Raw genomic sequence first — 20111 nt, 5'->3', positions numbered from 1 at the left:
CCTTTTTCATACATAGAAAATCCCCTTTCCCTGATCCCAAATAACACAATGAGTATAGATTTAAAAACAAAACAAAAAAAAGTCTTGCCACATGCACGACTTTTAGCCAATAGTATCTATAAGGTTGCAGTGTGTCAAAGTGTTGACTGAAGTCATACTCCAAATATGCATTAAGAACGACCAACGAAGTTTTGCTCATTTAATAACTGGGGCAGCGCGAAGCTGAAACCTAACTCTGCAAAGTGCAGTAATACTTTGAACACCTTTTAAAGCATTTATCTTTTAACCCTAATTCAGCTATGCCACATCAATGACACAGAGGAGCACACCCTTAATTGGGTTCAGAACAACAAAAACTAAAAAACCCAAATGAGCTTCTTCTTTTTCTTTTCTTTTTTTAATAAAGGATGGAATAAAAACCACGTGGCAATGGCTGAGATTCCTTTGTTCATTCTTTTTGCATATTGTTAAGCGGCGCTTAGTTAACAGCAACTTCTCTCGTCTCTGTCAGATACTGAGTATCGCATTGGAAGCCTTCCTCTGTAGAAAACAAACGCACACGTTAATTCATTGTAAATTAGCCTACAGGGCGAAGAGGTATACGTGACTTTTTTTTTTTTTTTTGGTGGACATTATTCACCCATCATATGGATGACAGCATCTGAAAACCAGACCTGGACCGACCGAGTGAGACTTCCAGTAGTGACGTGTGATGAAATCAGACAGAAAATAAAAACGCAGCTCGAAATCACAACGAGGCCAGTCTCCTAATTTGTCCGCAGCGTTTTACCAAAAGCACACAAGTAAGCGTTTAATGCACTCCCTAACATAGCACCTTTCTTGATCATAATTTTAACCTGGCTGACCATAGACATTTGACAAGGACCGAGTCCCTAATCCATACAATCAGCAAGGAACATTTCCCACCCAAGTATCAAGGCTTTGTGTAAAAAATAAGAAGTGTTACAGCGTTTGGCAAGAAGATAAAACTGTACACGAAAGCTAAAAACGGATTTGAAACGGTGAACACGTCTGTGCTGGATAGGTTCTCGGCTATGAGGTAGAACCCGGTGAGTTTCATTTAAGTTAAAATACTGTCTGTTATGAGTATGTAGTTAAAACATGAGGTATTAAACGGATATTTCACACGAAGCTTTGCACTGGCAGAAAAAAAATCATTCCTTGTGAGTAAGTGACCTCCAGTGGCCACATGTGCAAAAACAGGTCGGGTAAAAAGGTGATATGACAAGCATCTTACCAGAGCTTTCACATTATCAATTATTGCAACATGCCTATAGAACTCTAAATATTTCTTTTTATATATAAAACATGGAAAGATAAAAAGAGCAATCGACTGGAGGTCGTGATTATTGGGACCACCTCGGAAAATAGTACGTTGTGACTCCCTTTGCTTGAAAGAATTTCTAGAATAAAGCCTCCTCTTTCTGTCGCTCCTTCTCCGCGTCGACTGAACGGAAAAACCCGACAGAAACGCTTGGATCGAGAAAGGTTCAGAGCAGAGGGGTTCCAAAAGAGCGAGTCGGTTTAGACTGAGTGGAGCTAATCATTTCTTAAAGCTTCCTTAACCTGAAGCAGGACCTTAGAAATCACACCTCGACGCCTGAGCCTCCTCTGGGCTGCCTTTGGAGCTCTCCTCCGCGTCGTTGGCTGGAGCCTCCTCGGCGTACTGCGCCTCGTAGGCCATCCCCTCCGAGGCGTCTCCCTGGTCCTTTTGACCTGAGCTATCCTCGGTTCTCTCCGGGGAGTCCGTGTGATTGCTGGCCTCCGACGCGCCCATGTGCTTCTTCCGCAGGTGTTGGTTAAGGGTGCCCTGAAACGGGAAGCATTTCCCGCAGATCTGACAGTGGAAGGGCTTGTTGTCCGTGTGGCCACGGATGTGGTACTCCAGCTGGTCTTTCCTCGTGTACTTCTTGCCACAGAACTTACAGACGAACGGGGTGATTCCCATGTGCAGACGCATGTGGCGGTCCAGGCTCCCTTTCTGGTTGAAGCTCTTTCCGCAGTAGATGCAAATCAGCCGCTCGTTGTACGGGTACCACTGGCTGCGGAGGCTGCGCTCTCGCACGTCGTTCTCCAGCCCCGCCGCCCCCGCCGCCGGCTCGCCGTCGTCCGAGACGGCCTTCATCTGATTCAGCACCCCCGCCGGGATAGCCATGGGGCGCTTCGATCTGGCCCGCCCGCCTCTGAAGCCGCTGAGGATGGAGCGGGAGGGACTGGAGTTGCTGAGGTTGACAAAGGAGGAGGACAGCCCTGAGTAAGAATAGGTGGCCGGCTGGATGACGGGGCCGTAGGAGCCTACGGTGACGGCCACGATCTGCTCTCCGTCCACGAACTCCGTGTGGTAGCCGTCGTCGCCGGCCGAGGAGCTGTCCGAGTAAGACGGCCTGTCGTTTTTCTCTACCTTCACGCGCACGTCTGTGACTTGGCCGTCTTTGCCGATCAGCTCCACCTGCTCGGTGTCGCCCTCCATGGCCACGTCGTGCTCCGACACGCCGTCGCTGCTGCCGCGATCCGACTGGCCCTCGTCCTGCTGCTGCTGCTGCTGCTGCTGCCGCGCGCGGCCCTGGCCCTTCGCCGCCTGCTCCGGCCGAGACTCGCCGACTCCCTGGCTCTGCCGGGGGTAGTAAGGGGGGGAGATCTGGGTAGGGTTTATGAAGAGGTTGCTGTCGTTTATTCCATTATGACTGATCTGGGAGCCGTCTTTATCGGGGCTGCAAGCACTGACTGGGAGGCTGATCTTGGAATGGATGCTCTCCAGGATTTGGGTGCACTTGTCGATGATTGCCTGCATCTGCAAAAAGCTGGCGGCTGTGAGGAAACTGATGATATCCTTGAGCTGGAGGGACATGTGACCCGTGTAGCAGAAGGCAAGGAGCTGTTCGAACACCTTGGGGCTTTTGATGACTGAAATGGAAAGGCCGCTCATGGTGTTGAGGGCCGAGTGGTCACGGAAGTAGGGTGAGCTGGCCGCCAGCACGGCCTTGTGAGCTCGAAACGGCTGGCCCTGAATGTGAACGATGATGTCGCACAGCTTCCCCTGAAGCCGCAGCTCATTGAGCTGGGTCAGAACCGTGTTGCTGAACTCCGGCACATCAAACTCGATGTAGCTGCCGTCGTCCATTTCTTGGATATGCTTCTCCAGTTTGTCGACAGCCTGAAAAAAACAAAAACAACACAATGGTCTTTTTTTAATATTTCACACAACAGACTGCAGCATTTCAACTGTGTGTACATATGTGCAATAATCTATCCAGACAGGCAAAACATCATGACCACCAATTCACTGTTTATTATCATTAAAAGAGTGGGACGGATGTCTTAGGAAACAAGGGAACAATTTGCGCTGAACTTTGTCTGAGATTCTCACACATAACCTTGGGGGGGAAAATGGTTTAATGATAACATGGTGTGAACATGTGTAAAAAATGGAACCTGATCTATTTGCAGACATTTAAAATCACAAATAAAATCACAAATCTGTAATATCTATTGATATTTTACTATTGATACCAAAAACAAATAAAGACATTTTCCAGCACATGGGCTGACCCAATAAAAACTTCTCAGATGCTGCGCTTCAGAAAGCGCTTTCAGCGAAAGGAAATAAACTTAGAATAAACACCAACACAAATTAGTAGTTGTTCTGAAATGCTTGTTGCATTGCTTTTCTGCGGTTTGCGTTCTGCGTGTATAAGCAGATATTAGCCTCAGGTAGCATTCGTCCAGCCGGATGCTTAACAGACTTTGTGATCAAAGCTACCAACTATAGTTTAAAACAGCTTTGCTGTAATAAGGTGGCGTTAGGTTAGTTTTCACACCGTGATTATTTTTTGCGGGCTAAAAATATTTTAAAATGCCTGTGTTTGTTGTTAGCAACAGAAAATGTAGACTTATACACGCACTCTTACGACCAGCTGACCAGCAATGTGCAGCAACTGATGAGGCAGCTGCAGCGCTCCATTACGCTATTGCAGGGACTCTGGTCACTTCCTTTAATTATTTTAAATCCAAAGTATAGCTTGATATCGTTAACCGTTTTATACCTCCAACACACAGTGCTTCCCAGTTTGTTGATACGGGGCTGCAGAGCCGCAGATCAGTGAATTCAGGAATGATTTGAGGAGCACAACAAGTTTCCAGTGTTGACTTGGCCTTCAAATTTATGGACGCAACATACGTCACAGGAGCCTTCACACTCCAGTCTGGGAGGGGAATTTTTAATGTCATATTTTTAATAACCAGGATGGTGTCCAAATTTAGTCTCCCTTTTGGTTTAATAAAGTATTTTTGGATTGAATTTAATAGAATAGAAAACGCAGCTGCAGATATCTCTGGTGTCTGTTTTCTACCCTGGCTCTGTTTGGATGTTCTGCCCCACAGCATGCTTGTGAAAGCAATTGTCTCAACAATAATGAAAAGGGTTTGGTCCTTACAGTCGCCATTAGCCATCATTGCTTTATTAATTTGCTGTTGAATGTAAATATGATACTAGTATCAATATGTTAGATAAACCACACAGTCATGAAATTCAGGTAACGGCTAAATAATGTTTTTAATACCAGCAAACCAAATTGAGATCAGATTGAACTGAATCGAAAAGAATCAATTCCAAATCTTGACAATCGGAATCAAATAGATTCTTGAAATTAGAATCGTTACCCAGTCCTACATATTTCCCCTTTTATTGTTAATTCTGTCAGTTCTGGCCCTCCATACCTCAGCCCTTTATAAAAATAAATCATTTTGTTGTAAAACAATAGATCAGATAACACTAATATTATAAAAGTTAATGTCTTTCATGGAAGTTTTCCGCTATTAGTCATACAAGTATCCTATTCTATTATAATTACTTATCTTTAATGTACCACAGTGTGTTTTAATGTGCCTGTCAATTTCCTGATGATACAAACTAATTTTACTACCGAGGGACTTTCTGTGTTTCTGGTCATTACTCATCATCATTTCTTTAGTGATTGCCCATAACAGTAGGGTTCATTGATACGGGTTCCTACTTTTTGTTTTTTTTGCTCTACCAGTTTCAGTCTGGCTTCGCCTCCAGTGCCTTTACAATTAAACGAAGGAGTAATGGAGGGAGGAGCACGGATCTGTTTGGTTACTGTCGTTGGGCTGTCTTTCAAGATAATAATGACTAGCATTTCACAACCCTATAACACATACGTAAATAGTCATATTTCCAAATTTCCTGTCAACTTTAACCATTTCTTAACAAAAAACACGGTGGGCCACCCTAGCGGCACCTACCAGGCTTAGCCAGTTTTCTTGGGGAAACCCTGAGATTCCATAGCATACCTTCTGTGGTCTAATGAAGCCTATAACACAACAGGCCAGGGCTAATTTGCCAGCTGAACAGGGATCAAGACATTTTTAGGCAAAGGATCATAATAGTATTCCTAAAATTGCATTATGATCATGTTGTAAAACTTTAAACAGAGTTGTTGGGGCAAAAGGAAAACTGCTGGGTGCATAGTCACACCTTAAAATGAAATTGATGTGCCAGTAGATAAATGTTACGCAAATGACTGTACAAAGTCTACCCACCTGTGACTGTAGTGAAACGTTAACAGTCACTGGAGCCGGCTGTAAGGTATAGTGTACATATAACGTTTGGCAGCGAAAGAAGAAAATCTGGTTTTGCTCGGAAGGTAGGCACGCACCAACTGTTCTTGAGAAGTCTTGCAGAGAAAACCCATCTACGACAAACCAGGAAGAACTCGTGTGGTGATTGCAAACGTGCGATAACTACATGTTCTAAAAAGCCACACGTTGAATTTAGGCACTAGGTAAAAGGTTTGGATGTAACATTTAAGGTACATCTTAAAAACGCGAACAAAAATCTCTAGATTTCTTTCTCTAGATCAGGATTACCAACCTTTTAGAAACCGAGAGCTGTTTCATTGGTACTGTGTCATACACTGCAAAAACAGATCTAAAAATAAGTAAAATGTTCTTAAAATTTGTGTATTTATCCTTGATTTGAGCAGGTAAATAAGATTATCTGCCAATGGAATGAGTATTTTGACCCCTAAAATAAGATAATTAGACATACTGCACTTGAAATAAGATGATTGAGATGAATTGTTCCTATTTTAAGTGCAAAATTATTATTCCATTGGCAAATCATTAACCACAGGGCAGAAAAGAAGGGCAATGTACACATTGATAAAATATAATTCACCCAAACAACTTAATATTTCTGCCCGTTGGACCATTGTAGGAAATGTGTACGTTGTTCTGTTCTCAGTAAGTGTTTCTAACAGGAAGATCATCGGTGCACCACCTCCTGCCACCATTTCCTATGTTTACAATAACTGGTAAATAGCCACCCAGTGTGTATAGGATTAAAGGTTTAAAGGTTCATAAAATGTGTAAATAAACACCCAGTACTAGCAATTAGCTTCAGGCTCCAGCTAAACCAACTAATCTGGATTTATATTAAATGAAGATGCTACAAGAGAGTTATAAATTGCAATTGAGTTTTACCAGTACCTGACTTAAAAACGGTCTGAACTATCCCTTTAAGGAGAGACAGTTGTGTGGCTTTAAATGCTCTCCATCTCCTTGACTGCCCCGCATCTTCCTCTCCTGACCCTTGCTGGCTACTCAGCACTATCCTCTGCAAAGTGAGTAAAGTCAGCACACTGGGGATGTAAACACTTTCTCCCGTTGCGAAAGCTTGCTAAGAAATCTTTCCAAAAGATCCGTCCAACCAACCTATTCTTGGCATCAGAAAAACAAGGCAGCAGTACAGCCAAAAAAAAAAAAAAAAAAAAAAAAAACTAAGTTACACTTAGATCTCAACTGGAAAAATAAATCCTGCTAGACATCTATACTGATACAGAGTGGGGAATTAGTTTGGAACAGGATGCCGCAACATTTGATGAGACTGACCAACCCACGAGGGGCTAATCCTGAATTGCAGAGCAGATGCTAGTCCAATTTTCTCAAATGTCATTGCAGCAACTCAAAATGGCGCTCAGTACTTTGTATGGGTCAAATATACTTGTATACATGCCTGACCACCTTCTTATGGATGGGTGGTGTCTTGGGGTTACTCTGCCCTGATCCTGGCCAGGGCATCACCGAGTTCCTAAACTGTCTGAGGTGCAACCTGGAGGCGCCGGATGGACCTAAACACGATGTCCCAGACACGTTCCATTGGATTTAGGTCAGGGGAGCATAAAGGCCACTCACTGGTATCAACTCCTTCATCCTCCAGGAACTGCCTGCATGCTCTTGTCACATGAGGGCGAGCATTATCACGCACCGGGAGCAACCCAGGACCCGCTGCACCAGCGAAGGGTCTAGCAATGGGTCTGAAGATTTCATCTCAGACTTAACGGCAGTCAGGGTGCCGTCACTTATCCTGTACATCTGTGCGTTCCTCCATGGATATGCTCCACCAGACCAGCACTGACCCACCGGCAAACCGATCATGCCGAACAAAGCTGCAGGCGGCGTGACGTTCACTACAGCTTTCCCCCCAAACCCTTTCATGCCCGTCACATGAGCTCATGGGAACATGCTCTCATCTGGGACAAGAACGGGGGGCCAGCCCCAACCGGACCAACTCTACTGTCCTCTGGTAAAAGCCAGTCAAGCTCCATGGTGCCGGGCCCTCAGGCCACTCTCATGAAGACTGCTCCTAATGGGTTTGGTCAGAGACTTTCAAGGCAGTGGCCTGCTGGAGTTCTCTCTGTAGTCATTCTCTGCCTCCTTGCACAAAAGATCAGACACCGGTCCTACTGATGGGTTAAGGACCTTCTTAACCCATCAGCTCTTCTAGAGTAGCTGCCCGTCTCCTGGAATCTCCTCCGTGTTCTTGAGACTAAGCTGGGAGACACAGCAAACCTTCTGGCAACGTGACATGTGGATGGACCGTCCTGGTGAAGATGGACTGCCTGTGCAGCCTCGGTTGGGTTCAGGTATCGCCTCATGCTACCAGAGGTGACACTGACACTGGTCTAATGCAAAATTATTGACAAGCGATCAAATAAATAAATACATAATTATAACTGGTAAAAACTTTTCTGCACAGAACTTTCTGCATGAGAATGTATGGTAAGTAGCTGAAATGTACAGGATCCATACAAAAAAACACAACCATCTGAGCTAAGCTAATAAAGCTCATCTTTCTTGCCAGATAACGAGCTGGATGCTGCTGCTATGTAGGTGCACACAGATATATTAAAACGTTTTTCATTCCAGTAGAGCGGAAAAACCGTCAGCAGGCCAGCAGTTTATGCTTTCTTCAACATCAGCAGGCAGCATTTGCCTACTTTGAAAAACAGTTTGTGGGCCACACAAGACATGGGACAAAACTGCTTAACAAGCACAGAATGAAGAACAATTTAAAACAGATAGTAAAGCTCCCGTATAAAAATAGAACAGACTGAGAGGCCTAGGGGACAGTGAGGTGTGCATAACTTTGCTGAAGTGAAAATAACACACATCCTGGAGAAGAAACAAGCCTTCTGTAGCGGGAGATCAGCGTGCAGCGATGAAGATCTCATACGGAGTCTTGTGGGTGGGTTCTCTGATTGGATTTGTTGGGAATACATCAGGCTCATTTTTCATTTCAGACTAATTACATGTTAACAAGGCAAGAAAAATTAGGATGTCAGAGAACTTGAGCCAAAAACCATCATCAGAACTATTATACAGATAGTAGGGCGACATGGCTTGAAAATAAAATCTAGGTTTTTTTTTTTAGTTTTTTTTTTACCAAATCCGATTAATCGATTTTCTACCCTTTTGTTTCATAAAAACAAATTACTGAAATTATTTTTAAAAACTTACTTTTATTTCCATATTCTAATCTAGGAGTTGACCTGAATTCAAAGTGCAACTTTAAAACATCATCATAAAAACAAAATGGTAGGCCCTGCAATAGCAAATAACAAAAATATAATCAAATGTTTGCTGCTAGTTGTATTACACATCTAAGAACAGGCTTAGTTCACTTGTGTAACTTCACTCCACCTTAACAAAATAAGTAAATGAATAAATTAAAGTGCCTCGTCTTAGGCTAAAAAGGTTTCCTCTTTGGAGTATTTTGACAATATATTTTCTTAAACATATATTCAACATTGCACGCTATTACCAAAACAATTTCCCCTTTCAGGACTGATATAGTGCAAAGTTTCAGGGAACCCCAGGAGAATGCCTGAGTAAAAGAAAAAAATAAATAATAATAATAATAATCTTCAGGAGTTGAAAATTAAAATGTATTGCTAAGTTTGATTTATCGCCCAGCCTTAACGTATAGATGGATACATTTTCGAAATTTGATAGACAAACGTCTCAAATAAACACTTTACACTGAATTTAATGTGCATTGCGCAATGATAAACACAAAAAAGTTAAAAACCATCCCACTACATTAACTTTTAACTCAAAGCATTAATGACCTGAGTGGACCGACTAAAGTTTCAGTCGGGTATTAGGAATTTATGAAACATCCTTAAAACATAAGTCAAAGCAAGTAAAGTGACCTTTTGTTGCTCAGATGCTGGAAATCTCTAGATGCACAATAACTTTTATTGTAGTCCTCTTTTAGCAGCGTTGGAATGAAACAGTAATGTGTAGCTATATAAAACACAGTAATGTGTTTTATATATATATATATATATATATATATATATATATATATATATATATATATATATATATATATATATATATAGTATTGGTAACTGAAAGCAGAGCACTTTCTCAGTCTCAGCAGACTAAAAATTAATGGACTTACTAAAAACAAGGCCACATTCACCGCTCTAGATTCAATCTTACATCACAGAACCAAACATATGTCTGATCTGGTAAGTGTCCTACCTGTTTTGTTTTGTTGTTACTCAGACTGCTGTAACCTAGAATGTGTCATGTGACCTAAAGCGGCACTTTAGGTCACATGACACATTCAGCGACTGATCCGACCCTCTGAAGTTACATAGGCGAGTTTTTGAGACGCGCGGGCTGCACAGAGCATTGATACTATATAAAGCAGTGCTTTATATTGACCCAAAACACTCATTTAACATAGATCAAATTAGGCTAATACTTGGGTCAAAACATCCAAGGTGCTGCTTTAAACTCTAACCCTACCCAGTGAACATTTTAAGTTTTAAAACAAAAAAAGCAACACTGATTTTTTTCCACTGATGGTTTCATAACAGGAGCATGCTCCGTTTTATCTGTGTTTTTCAATCCTCTCATCTCAGTTAACTGCATAAAATATGTCGGCGTGCTAAATTGTGCTTCCGTTACCCCAGCTAAAGCTAATATCTTCTGGGTTAGCTGACCCGCTAACCCGGACGTGACATCACCACACCTGCCGTGCAGACGGCCATCTTGCAAGAGTCCATAAACGCCATCATGGTAGCGTTAGCTCCATTGAAAAATCGTTCACTGAGAGCTAATCGACAACATTAAGAACAAAACGTTATTAACGTCTAATTCAGCATTTTTTTTAATACATCTTTTTATGAAGAAAATATACTATTCCCCTTCTGTTTACATTGTGAACTGGTTGTTTGAACACAAATTGTTGTTCTTAGTTTTAAAGCTTAACCCATATTCACACTGTGATTTCACTTTCTTTTTCTGTAGTTTTAGTTTTGCTTACTCTTTTTAATTTCACTTAGTAGCTTAGTTAAATTTTTTGTTGACTTAAGTAATTTAACTGGAAGCTGGAGAATCTTGTGAATAAATTCTTGTTTTTGGAAAGAAGCTGTTTATGTTCACTCTTTCTACATGTGCAGTCCTTGCTGCTTGAGAACGCCAGCGCACAAATTCGCTCCTTCGTCTATTGTTCCATAACACCACACCTCGTCGGGCAGGTTTTCATAAAACAATAACTAACAGAGTGAGAGCTTTTATGGCTATCATTTTTTCTGCTAACCAAGGGGTGCCCTAACTTAGTCATTTTGATTAAGATGACTGCCTTTGTTAATAATTGCCTTTAGCACGTATTAAATTATTCACGGCCAAGCCAAACGTATTGTTGCACAACAACATAAATGAATAACGCAGAAATATAACAACAATCAATACAGTTTTAACTGCTCCCCACATAAAAACAGCGCTCTAATAACAAAAAGAATGTGTGGGTTCAATAGCCCACAAAGCACTTGTAAACACTGCAACTAGTTTGGCAGCAACAATGTAAGCCGGCATATGTCTTTGCTTAAATGGGTTTGGCTACGGCTGCAAATGCCAAGGAAAAAACACACTCTTCGATGGATATATTGAACTTAACCAAATGGAAGAACAGATGCTGGTCAGGCATAGTGGTGAACACCGCCTTCGGTGAACCAGGTTTACTGAAAAGTAATGTGCGTTTGCCACATCCCTGCACTTTGTCCCTTCCTGCCATATCTCACTTTCTTAGAACAAAATGTAACAATGTGTGCTCTCATATCTGGCACCCAAACTCACACCCAAAGGACATCCAGACCTGTTTCTGACACATGGGATAAAACAAAAAAAAATTAAATAAAAATCACTCGTGATGCCATATTGGAACAGGGGTGTTAATCAAAACCCCTTCACTTCACGGCACATATGAAAACTCACTTTTTCTCATTTGCCATTGCGTTGATTAATATTTACAAGCTCAAGCAAATCCGCGCAAGCCTAAAAGCACACCTTATCTATCTACCTTATATGGGCCGTCTGCCGATACGCATAAGAAGCAAATAGGAGAAGCTTCAAACTTTAATGTATGGTAGGCAATGATGAGGGGGAACCGGGCGGAGGAGGAGGAGGAGGAGGGAGGGGGGCTCTAAATAGCAGAGCAGCTAACGGTGGCGCTAGCTTCACACCGCACCGAGCTTATTTTAAATTCCAGTACCCATGATATCCCACTCCTGTCTTTGGTTGAAAGTAAACCTAAAGTTGCTTAACTTTACACCGTCTCACTGGGCTGCACGACCCGCTAACTAACCAGCAAATAAGCACCGACTAACTAGCTACACTGGCTAGCCCATAGTCAAGTTTTATGGAGAAATAAACTGCCTAAACGGGATATTCCCCTTTTAATTGTTTAAGGATAGGCCGGGAGCTCTAAATCGCTACTATAAAAATGGCTGTCAACCTCTTAGGACTTAAAAACCAAGTTACAACGTCGAACGCCGAGGAAAACTATGTCGGCTGTAATGTAACACAGCCACAGTGCTATGTAGCTCATGCTAACATTTAGCCGTAGCTCGCTAGCCACTTTCGCTTCAGCGCCTAGCTTTAACTACAAGCTAATGCTAGCTAGTGGATAGCAGCTAGCGTAGGTAATTATTTCCCCATTACTTACGCTCAAAGGGAACCGACGTGCCGACATTAGAAACGCACTACGGTCACCAGTCCATGCCAAAGACGAAGTCCACCACACTCACCGTCTTGCAGGTTGGCATTTAGATGCTGTCCATTCCCCTCAGCAGCTCGCTAACACTACAGCCAGGCCTCCCCCCCCTTTTTTTTTTCCAAGTCCAGATGTGTCAGGCAGTTGCTGCTGCAATTTTTGCATCAACAGGAAGTCTTCTTTAGGCTCGTTGCATTCATTCTATCTAATGTATGTTGCAGCAGAGCGGCCCCTCCCTTGCTTGTGTCAGTGTTGTATGGTGACATATTATGTTCTTCATGTATGACGGGGCTGGGGTGGGGGGTGGACGTGCGCGTACAGATAATGAATATAGAGTAGCTATAGGCTCCTGCTTCTTAAAGTTATTTATCATATGAATTTAATGTTTTATGACACGATTATTACACTCTGCAGTCTACTTTTACTTATTTAAACCACGACATTAAGCGGGAAAAGTTAATATTTAACCACTGCGACCATTTTACCAAAGAAGTTGTTTTGTCTGTTTGTTTATTTGTTTTTGGGTTGTTTTTTTTTGTAGTGGAGGGTTCGGGTGTCCCTCTTTATAATAATTTTCCTCTCGGGTTTTGGTACACGTTCTGTAAATGTGGTTTGGTGTTTTACCTGTACATGACTACCATTGAATGTATTATTATTATTATTACTATTATTATTAGTAGTATTATTATTATTAGTCGTAGTAGTAGTAGTAGTATTAATTAATAAAAAGAAACATTTAATTTGACTAAATAAAAAAGCACCATCTATTTCTAATATCTTGAATCTTTATTTTTTTTTGTTGATCATTATTTGTCATTATGAGAATTTAACTTTTACAGTATTGCAATATTTAGCTTTTTATTTTTGTTATTTTTTTTTATTGTGTAAAGTCTGACTGAGACCTATTTCTAAATATGCAAGTTTTGGCCAAAAAAAAGCCCAATGAAAGTGTAAGAGAATAACCTCACTGAGACCAGTAGCAGGAGCAAAGAGCAAGCGAAACAAATTTCTTTGGGCTGTTTTGTAGATTCCAATTAATTGTGATGGGACTGCAAAAGAAGAGCGTAAAGACACGTTTGGGCTTCACTTCTGCGTTAATTCCACAGAGGGGCGCCAGAGGCCAATCTGATGAAGCCATCTGAGCCAAACTCATTCTAAATAGATTTGTAATGAAAATAATTGAAACGTTAAAACACTAAATTATCATTGAAAATCTTTTAGTCTTATAGTCTTTGCTTTACACCCTAACATATTAGTGCTCCAAAAATTAAGGGAACACTTAAACAACACAATGGAAATTGTGTTTTTTAAAATTCCATTTTAAACAACACAATGTAAATTCAAGTGTTCCCGTTATTTTTTTGAGTAGTATATATATATATATATATATATATATATATATATATATATATATATATATATATATATATATATATAAACATTATCATTTTATAAGGTCATAATAGCAACATGAATGCTGCAAACCTACCTCTGCAAAGGATTGGTCAGATAAAACTTTTTGAAGGTTACCAATACATCTTGAGTGCCATACATTTACACTCCCCTCTCAGGAAAATACTTGGCCAGCTGGATGGAACTTCACTGCCTTAGATCCCCACACCTAATGTAGGTTTTAGTAACCAGGATACTGTAGCTCTTGGTGAGTGATGGGGGCGCTATCAAACTGGAAAAGAGAGAAGTGAGGAAAATATGGGTCAATCCCAACCAATGTAAACATTGCTATTGCATATTTGGCAAATCCCATGCCGCACCAAATGTTATAACACCAAAGACTCCACTGTCAGCCCATTAGTTGCGGAGCTCTTTGCAAACGCTGCACTGTCTATGCTGTGTTTGATCAGAGTAATAATTGTTGGCTGGCTCTTTTGTTGATGGTGAAAAGGACAAGTGAGACCCTGTCTTCTCTTCAGAACTTTATCTCTTCTACTTGAAGAGGAGAGGGATGAATGTGAGCTGTGTGGGTTTCTTTTTTTTTTTTCCTAACTAGTATGAGTGACAACTTGGCAGCTCAGGTAAATATCTGGCGTGCAGGTGGGTGATCAACATTGAGAAAGGAATCGCTTTGTCATTGCACGTGTGTCTTGTTAAACAAGCCAGTGTTTTATTCTCCACGCTGAGATGACCCCCCCCCTCCCCCACCACCACCACCCTTTTTTTTCAGGAGACTGATGCACATGTGGAGGTGCAGCCAAACCATGGTGATTAGAGATGCTTTTGTTGATCTGCAAGAATGATGATGATATTGATAACGTTTCAAACAAACCTGCAATCAAAGAGTTTCTTGTTGAAGTTGTAATCTTTTCTGAAACGGGGCTTTGTGAGCTCAGTGTCATTTGGGCGACCGAGTATTATTCGGCAGTATAAGCTAATGTGGATGCTTTTGAATGCGGCAGCCCCCGGGGATCGTAAGGGGGGCTCCAGGTGGTGTGGCCCGGGGCTCTGATGTGCTGCCCCTTTTTAATCCCAGATGACATTGCAAAAATCCTCAAACCTTGGCCCTGTGTAAGACCGTATAGAGGCAGGGACCAGGTGATTTGTTTAAAAACTGCATATCATGTATCAGACTGAGGGAATAAGGGGCTCCTCTGTTTTGTGTTGAACCTGACACCAGAGTTAATGCTTACTAAGAACATAGGTATTTTTTATGTATTTGTGTTGGTCCAATGGTGCACCTTTATAGTGTCATCATCAACTAACGTGCTGAGTCATTATTTGTCGTTTTAATTGCAATAATCAGAAAACACCCCCTAAGATGTGAATTAGATACCTAGAAAAGAGAAGGATTTCAATCTTAATGATATCAAACAATTTCCCCAAACTCCACATTCACTACTTCAATCATAATTTGTGATGAATATACGCTCGACTTTTTAAGGTTAGCATGAATAACACATTGTTTCCTACGAGTGCCTAAGAGTCCCAGAATACCTTGGCTGTCATTGCTGGGAAGAACAATGGACTCCCAGTCCTCCTGTCCAGAAGAAGTCTATAGTTCACTGATGGAGAACATACTTGCCAATAGCAGGTGTTCGAGCCAGTCAGGGCTTGATCCTCAACCTGACTGTAAATAAAAGGGCCAGCTCGGCCAGGTGCTGGAGTACCTTCTCTGGCCCTTTCAGGTTGCTCCTTGATGGAGAGTACTGGCGTTGCAAAATAGACATGAGAAATGACATTAGAAATAAAAAGAAATACTTAAAACTCATAGAGTGCCTTACAAAAGTTGGATATTTATTGGATTTTATCAAGTTTGTTGCGCTACAACCGCTAACTTCAGGGATTTTTATTAAGAGTTGTCTGTATATTGGAAGTGAGAGGGAAATGATACAGGCTTTTCTATTACTAAAAATCTGAAAAATACGACACATTTACATTTAGCTCCCCAAAATAAAATTCCTCCCTGCTGATTGCATTCCGAAGTCCTGTAATTAGCGAACAGATTCTTCCTCAGTAATTTAATCTATGAATACACTCAGCTGCTCTGTGAAAGCCTCAGAGCTCTAGTTATAGAACATTAGGTAACAAACAGCATCATGAAGACCAAGGAACACAACACTGGTCAAGCCATCTTCTGAAAATGGAAATAGTAGGGCAAAGCTAGCTAGACACGCCTACCCTCCTAAATTTACAAGCCAAGCAAAGTGCCCACTCCTTTTCACATATGTAAATTCCAATTGTACTGTTTTTGATTTTGTTTGAAGAATTCATTCTGTTATTTATATGTTTGAAATAAAGTTCCCTAAATCTAAACCAAAATTGGCTGAATCTTTTGGCAGGACCACAAAGCTGGACTTTGTGGACAAGTGCTTAAAAGCAATTTTTCAAATAAAGTCTCAAAACATTTCACTAGCTGGTGAGATGAGACCCCCAAATTTTGGGGGGTGTAAATGCTAAGCGCTAAGCAAGTGGGAAAACCAACATTCCACATTGCAATGAGCACCTCTCCAGGAAACATTGCCGTGGCAGCATCCTGCTGTGAACATGTTTTATGTTTTTCCCCCTCAGCAGGGACAGGGAACTGCTTGGAGTTGATGGAAAGATGGATTTGGCTAAACATCTTCCAGCAGGACAGTGACGCTAACCGTACAGCTAGAGCGTAACAGAAAGGTTTAAATCGAAGCATGTTTGAGTTAGAACAACCCAATCAATGTCCAGGCCCACATGCAATTTAAAATATGTGACAAAACTTGACAAGTAATGTCAGATTTCAAGCAGACTTAAAGCTTCAATTGTAGCAAAAAAATTGGTTAAGTAAAGTACGGCTCAGGTGAGCCGAATGGAAATGTGAGGAATGTAAACAATTCAGGGCGCATGGATTCCTATGCAAGGTGTTGCATGTGTTGATCACATCAGATTATGCAACTGTGCTGTAGATGACAGAAAAGGGTTTTTGAAGGGCTTTTTCGTCTGATGGGTTTTTCAGTCCAAGGGAATTTTACTTCATCGTTCATGAAAAAGCACAGCACAATGTCATGAAATATTTACCCACCTCAATCACGGTAACAGACTCCTAGTTTAATTTCAAAATCAGCTGGATTCCGACCAAAAGCCATTCAAGACAAAAGACGATTTTGCTAGAAAAGGGTTTTGCCAGCGAGCGCAATAATTACTGGCATTGCGGAAGATGATGAGCTCTCAGATGTGTCATTTATTTGCCTGAGAAATTAAGCCAATTTGTGAAAATGGTGGCCGGGGGTTGCGGGAGTACAGAGAGCGGCTTGTAAAGATGAGTGATATCTGGCACAGCTTGAAGAGAATGAGAGGTGTGCTGCCCGGTGCTTAGCTCAAATGAAAGCTCTGATTAGTGGTGCAAAGATCAAAATGACTGAGCGGCGGAGGCTTCAGCTGGGCCTTTGTTATTGATAAGTCTGTCATCTCTGCCAATATTGGGGCAGTAATGGCAGCTGATGATTAGGCCACTCTTGAGCTATTAACTACATTTCTTATCCCTTTACTGAGGCCCAAGACAGCCTGCTTGAGAGACAAAGGCGTCCTTTATGGAGCTGGCTCCTTAAGCGGCGTCCACCTGACCTAAGAAGGCACAACTGCTACGTCTCTCTGGTCGGCCGGGGAGGCCGGGGACGAGATGCGGGTCAGAGGTCGCGGTGCGCGGCTGTTTGAAATGAAGGGGTTCTGAGTGAGTGAGCCGATGAGAGACGGTCGGAGGAAAATTACAGAAAATTGGCTGTTTTGTCAACATTTCATCAGCAGATTTACAGAAAGCTGACCCCGACCCCTTTTCCCCCCGCCGCTCTTTCACAGGACTAAGGAGATTGCGCGGGTCGGAATTGACTGACAAACAAATCTCTTCTTTATTTCTTTCTCGCTTTCTCTTTCCTCTCTTTGGAAGCGATATTTAATATGATCTCTTTTTAATGATCCTAAGTGGGTGAAATTACATATCCTCAACACATATTGTTGAGGCTGTTTCAGTCGGATTCCAGAGCACACTAAGGGCATAAAAAGTAATTATCAAAAATGTTTCAATCCTCCATTGAGAAGAATAGTGCGCCATTCATTTGGTTATATTATACCATGGTGTGCATTGATCTAGCAGTCTCATTTCAATATGTCTTTTTTATGTAATGATACACTATGACAGTTTTAGGTTATCATCATGTGTGCTGTGGGAATTGTAAGGGGAACATATTTAAGTTAGCTTGCTGGTGTCCACTGTGAGCATTATTCTAGTGGGTACTTTTTCAGACGGAGGGGCGTACAGTCTTGCAAAAGTATTCATCGCCCTAGAACTTTTCTAAATGTTGTCACGTTGCAACCGTAAACCGTGTATGTTATTGGAATTTTGTCCCAGACTCATGCAGTTGTGTGCTGGGGAAGGAAAATGAGACATGGCTTTAAAAATGTTCTTTACTAATAAAATAAATAAATACATACATAAAAAAAAGCTTTAGCACAGTGGAACTGATTGGGCTATAACTGAGTTTAAGTCCTGTGTGTTAATCAGTTGGACTAACACAAGAATATGCTTTGATCCGAACCATTGTGGTGTAGCTCTTGTTGTATGTTTAGGGTCATTGACCTGCTGGGAGGTGAACCTCCACCACAGGCTCAAGTCTGTTGCAGCCTCTCACAGGTTTTACTGCAGGTTTGCCCTTTATTTGGCTCCATCGATCCTCTCATCAATCGTGGTCTGCCTCCCTTGCCCTGCTGAAAAAAAAAAGCATGACCACAGCATGATGCTACAGCCAAAGTGTTTCACAGTGGAGTTTGGTGTGTCCAGGGTCTTTGTTTTCCACCTCACATGGCACTTTGTATGTGGCACTGTCTTCCGCATGTTCCCTACAGGACTTGTGGCATATTTTAAACTAGCCTTCTTGCTGATTTCTTTCGATAATGTCTTTCTTTCTGCCACTCTTCCATAAAGGTCAGATGGGCTCACCATGAGATGTGGGTTTGTGTAGCTACGCCAGAGTTACCAGGGGCCTGTGGCTGCTTTGCTCTCCTAGCCCAACCTGTCAGTTTATATGGGTGCTCTTTCTCCATTTTAGATGAAGGATTTAACAATCCCCAGGTAGATTTTGGAATATTGTTTTTTAGCCAAACTCTGTTTTAAACATCTTCACATCTTTATCGCTGCTCTGTCTGCTGTGTTCCTTGGATTTCTCAGCGCTGTTTGGTCTTTAATGTTCTCCAACCAGCCATTTAAAGCACTTACAAAACAGATATGTTTATCCTAAAATGAAATTACACACACATGTCTTCTAATTAGACAACTTCTGAAGGTGTGCACTGAATTTTATTTAGGGGTGTCAGAAGAAAGCAGGCAGACGGCAATTGCAGGCAACACTTCTGATTTTATAAAAAAAAAAAAATAATTTGTATCATTTGTGTGTCTATCACATAAAATCCCAATAAAGTCATTGCAATGTGACACAATGTAGAAAAAAATCAAGCTGCATGAATACTTGTATAGATACTGTACATCTTAATTTTATTAAGAAAAAACAATGTCATGGTTACAGGTATCAATCTATGTAACACGCATGCAAAGCAAGCTGTCTTGATGAGCAAAAAGCTGAACAAACAGCATGTTTAGTGCTTGACTTTGCACCAAAATTCAAACTGTTTTCGTGTGCAGCATTTTCATCCGTGCCTAAGTGCTTTGTCTCTGACCTCGGCTCGGTTCGCTTGCTGTCTTTGGTATTCCCCTACAAAGGCCAACAGGAATCCACGGCTTGTTGATCTAGCCCCCAGCGGCCTGGAGGCAAAGCATCTTTCATTAACGTCTAAAACCTCAGGAATGAGATACTGGCCTCACGATAAGATCTGGTAATGCGGTAACATGGAATTATGGAAGAAGAAAATTGCCATTTTGTATATAAGCACCTGTGATCTCCCATGAAAGCCCCCCCTTATTCTTCTGTTTGGGTCAGTCCCAGGAGAGGAGGAGAGAGGAGAGGGTCCCGGAACCCAATCTATCATGCAGAAGGAGAGAGATTTTCAGTCCGGAGGGCTGCGGCAAAACAAGGTGCTGGAGGATCTGCTCGGTGTGCCAGACAGTGATCGGGTATGCCTGTAGGAGAATATCTTCTTCTATGAAAGAAGTGACCCCACCATTTCACCTGTTCATGGCTACTGGTTGTCGGGAAATGCTTTAGGATCAATTCAAAAACTGTGAGAATTTAGGGTTTCCATAACTACCAGACTGGCGCGTCATCTTTGCTTCTCTTAGAGATGTTTCTGT

General features: G+C 41.7%; 1 protein-coding gene across 2 annotated transcripts; it reads right to left on the bottom strand.

Moving 5' to 3' along the window:
- Window positions 1–454: 454 nt before the first annotated feature.
- zbtb34 (zinc finger and BTB domain containing 34) lies at window positions 455–12686 on the bottom strand. Of its 2 annotated transcripts, none has more exons than XM_012866279.3 (2): window positions 12341–12686; window positions 455–3175 (listed from the first exon to the last, which is right to left on the bottom strand). In XM_012866279.3, exons 1-2 carry the CDS (start codon window positions 12365–12367, stop codon window positions 1601–1603), a joined length of 1602 nt encoding a protein of 533 aa, XP_012721733.1. In that variant the 5' UTR covers window positions 12368–12686; the 3' UTR covers window positions 455–1600. The 2 variants fall into 2 exon arrangements, with proteins under 2 accessions (XP_012721733.1, XP_012721734.1); XM_012866280.3 differs by having other exon boundaries at window positions 12423–12685.
- Window positions 12687–20111: the final 7425 nt, after the last annotated feature.

Source organism: Fundulus heteroclitus, chromosome 12 (assembly GCF_011125445.2).
Source record: "Fundulus heteroclitus isolate FHET01 chromosome 12, MU-UCD_Fhet_4.1, whole genome shotgun sequence".
Lineage (NCBI taxonomy): Eukaryota > Metazoa > Chordata > Actinopteri > Cyprinodontiformes > Fundulidae > Fundulus > Fundulus heteroclitus.
Note: the sequence above shows the minus strand (reverse complement) of the source record. Positions and strands in the feature narration are given on the sequence as shown.

Excerpts from the sequence above, each read along its gene's own strand:
- zbtb34 (XM_012866279.3), bottom strand. The coding sequence starts at position 12,367 with ATGTCGGCACGTCGGTTCCCTTTGAGC. Across the intron at positions 3,176-12,340 it reads CACGTCGGTTCCCTTTGAGC|GCTGTCGACAAACTGGAGAA; the intron begins GTAAGTAATGGG and ends TGTTTTTTTCAG.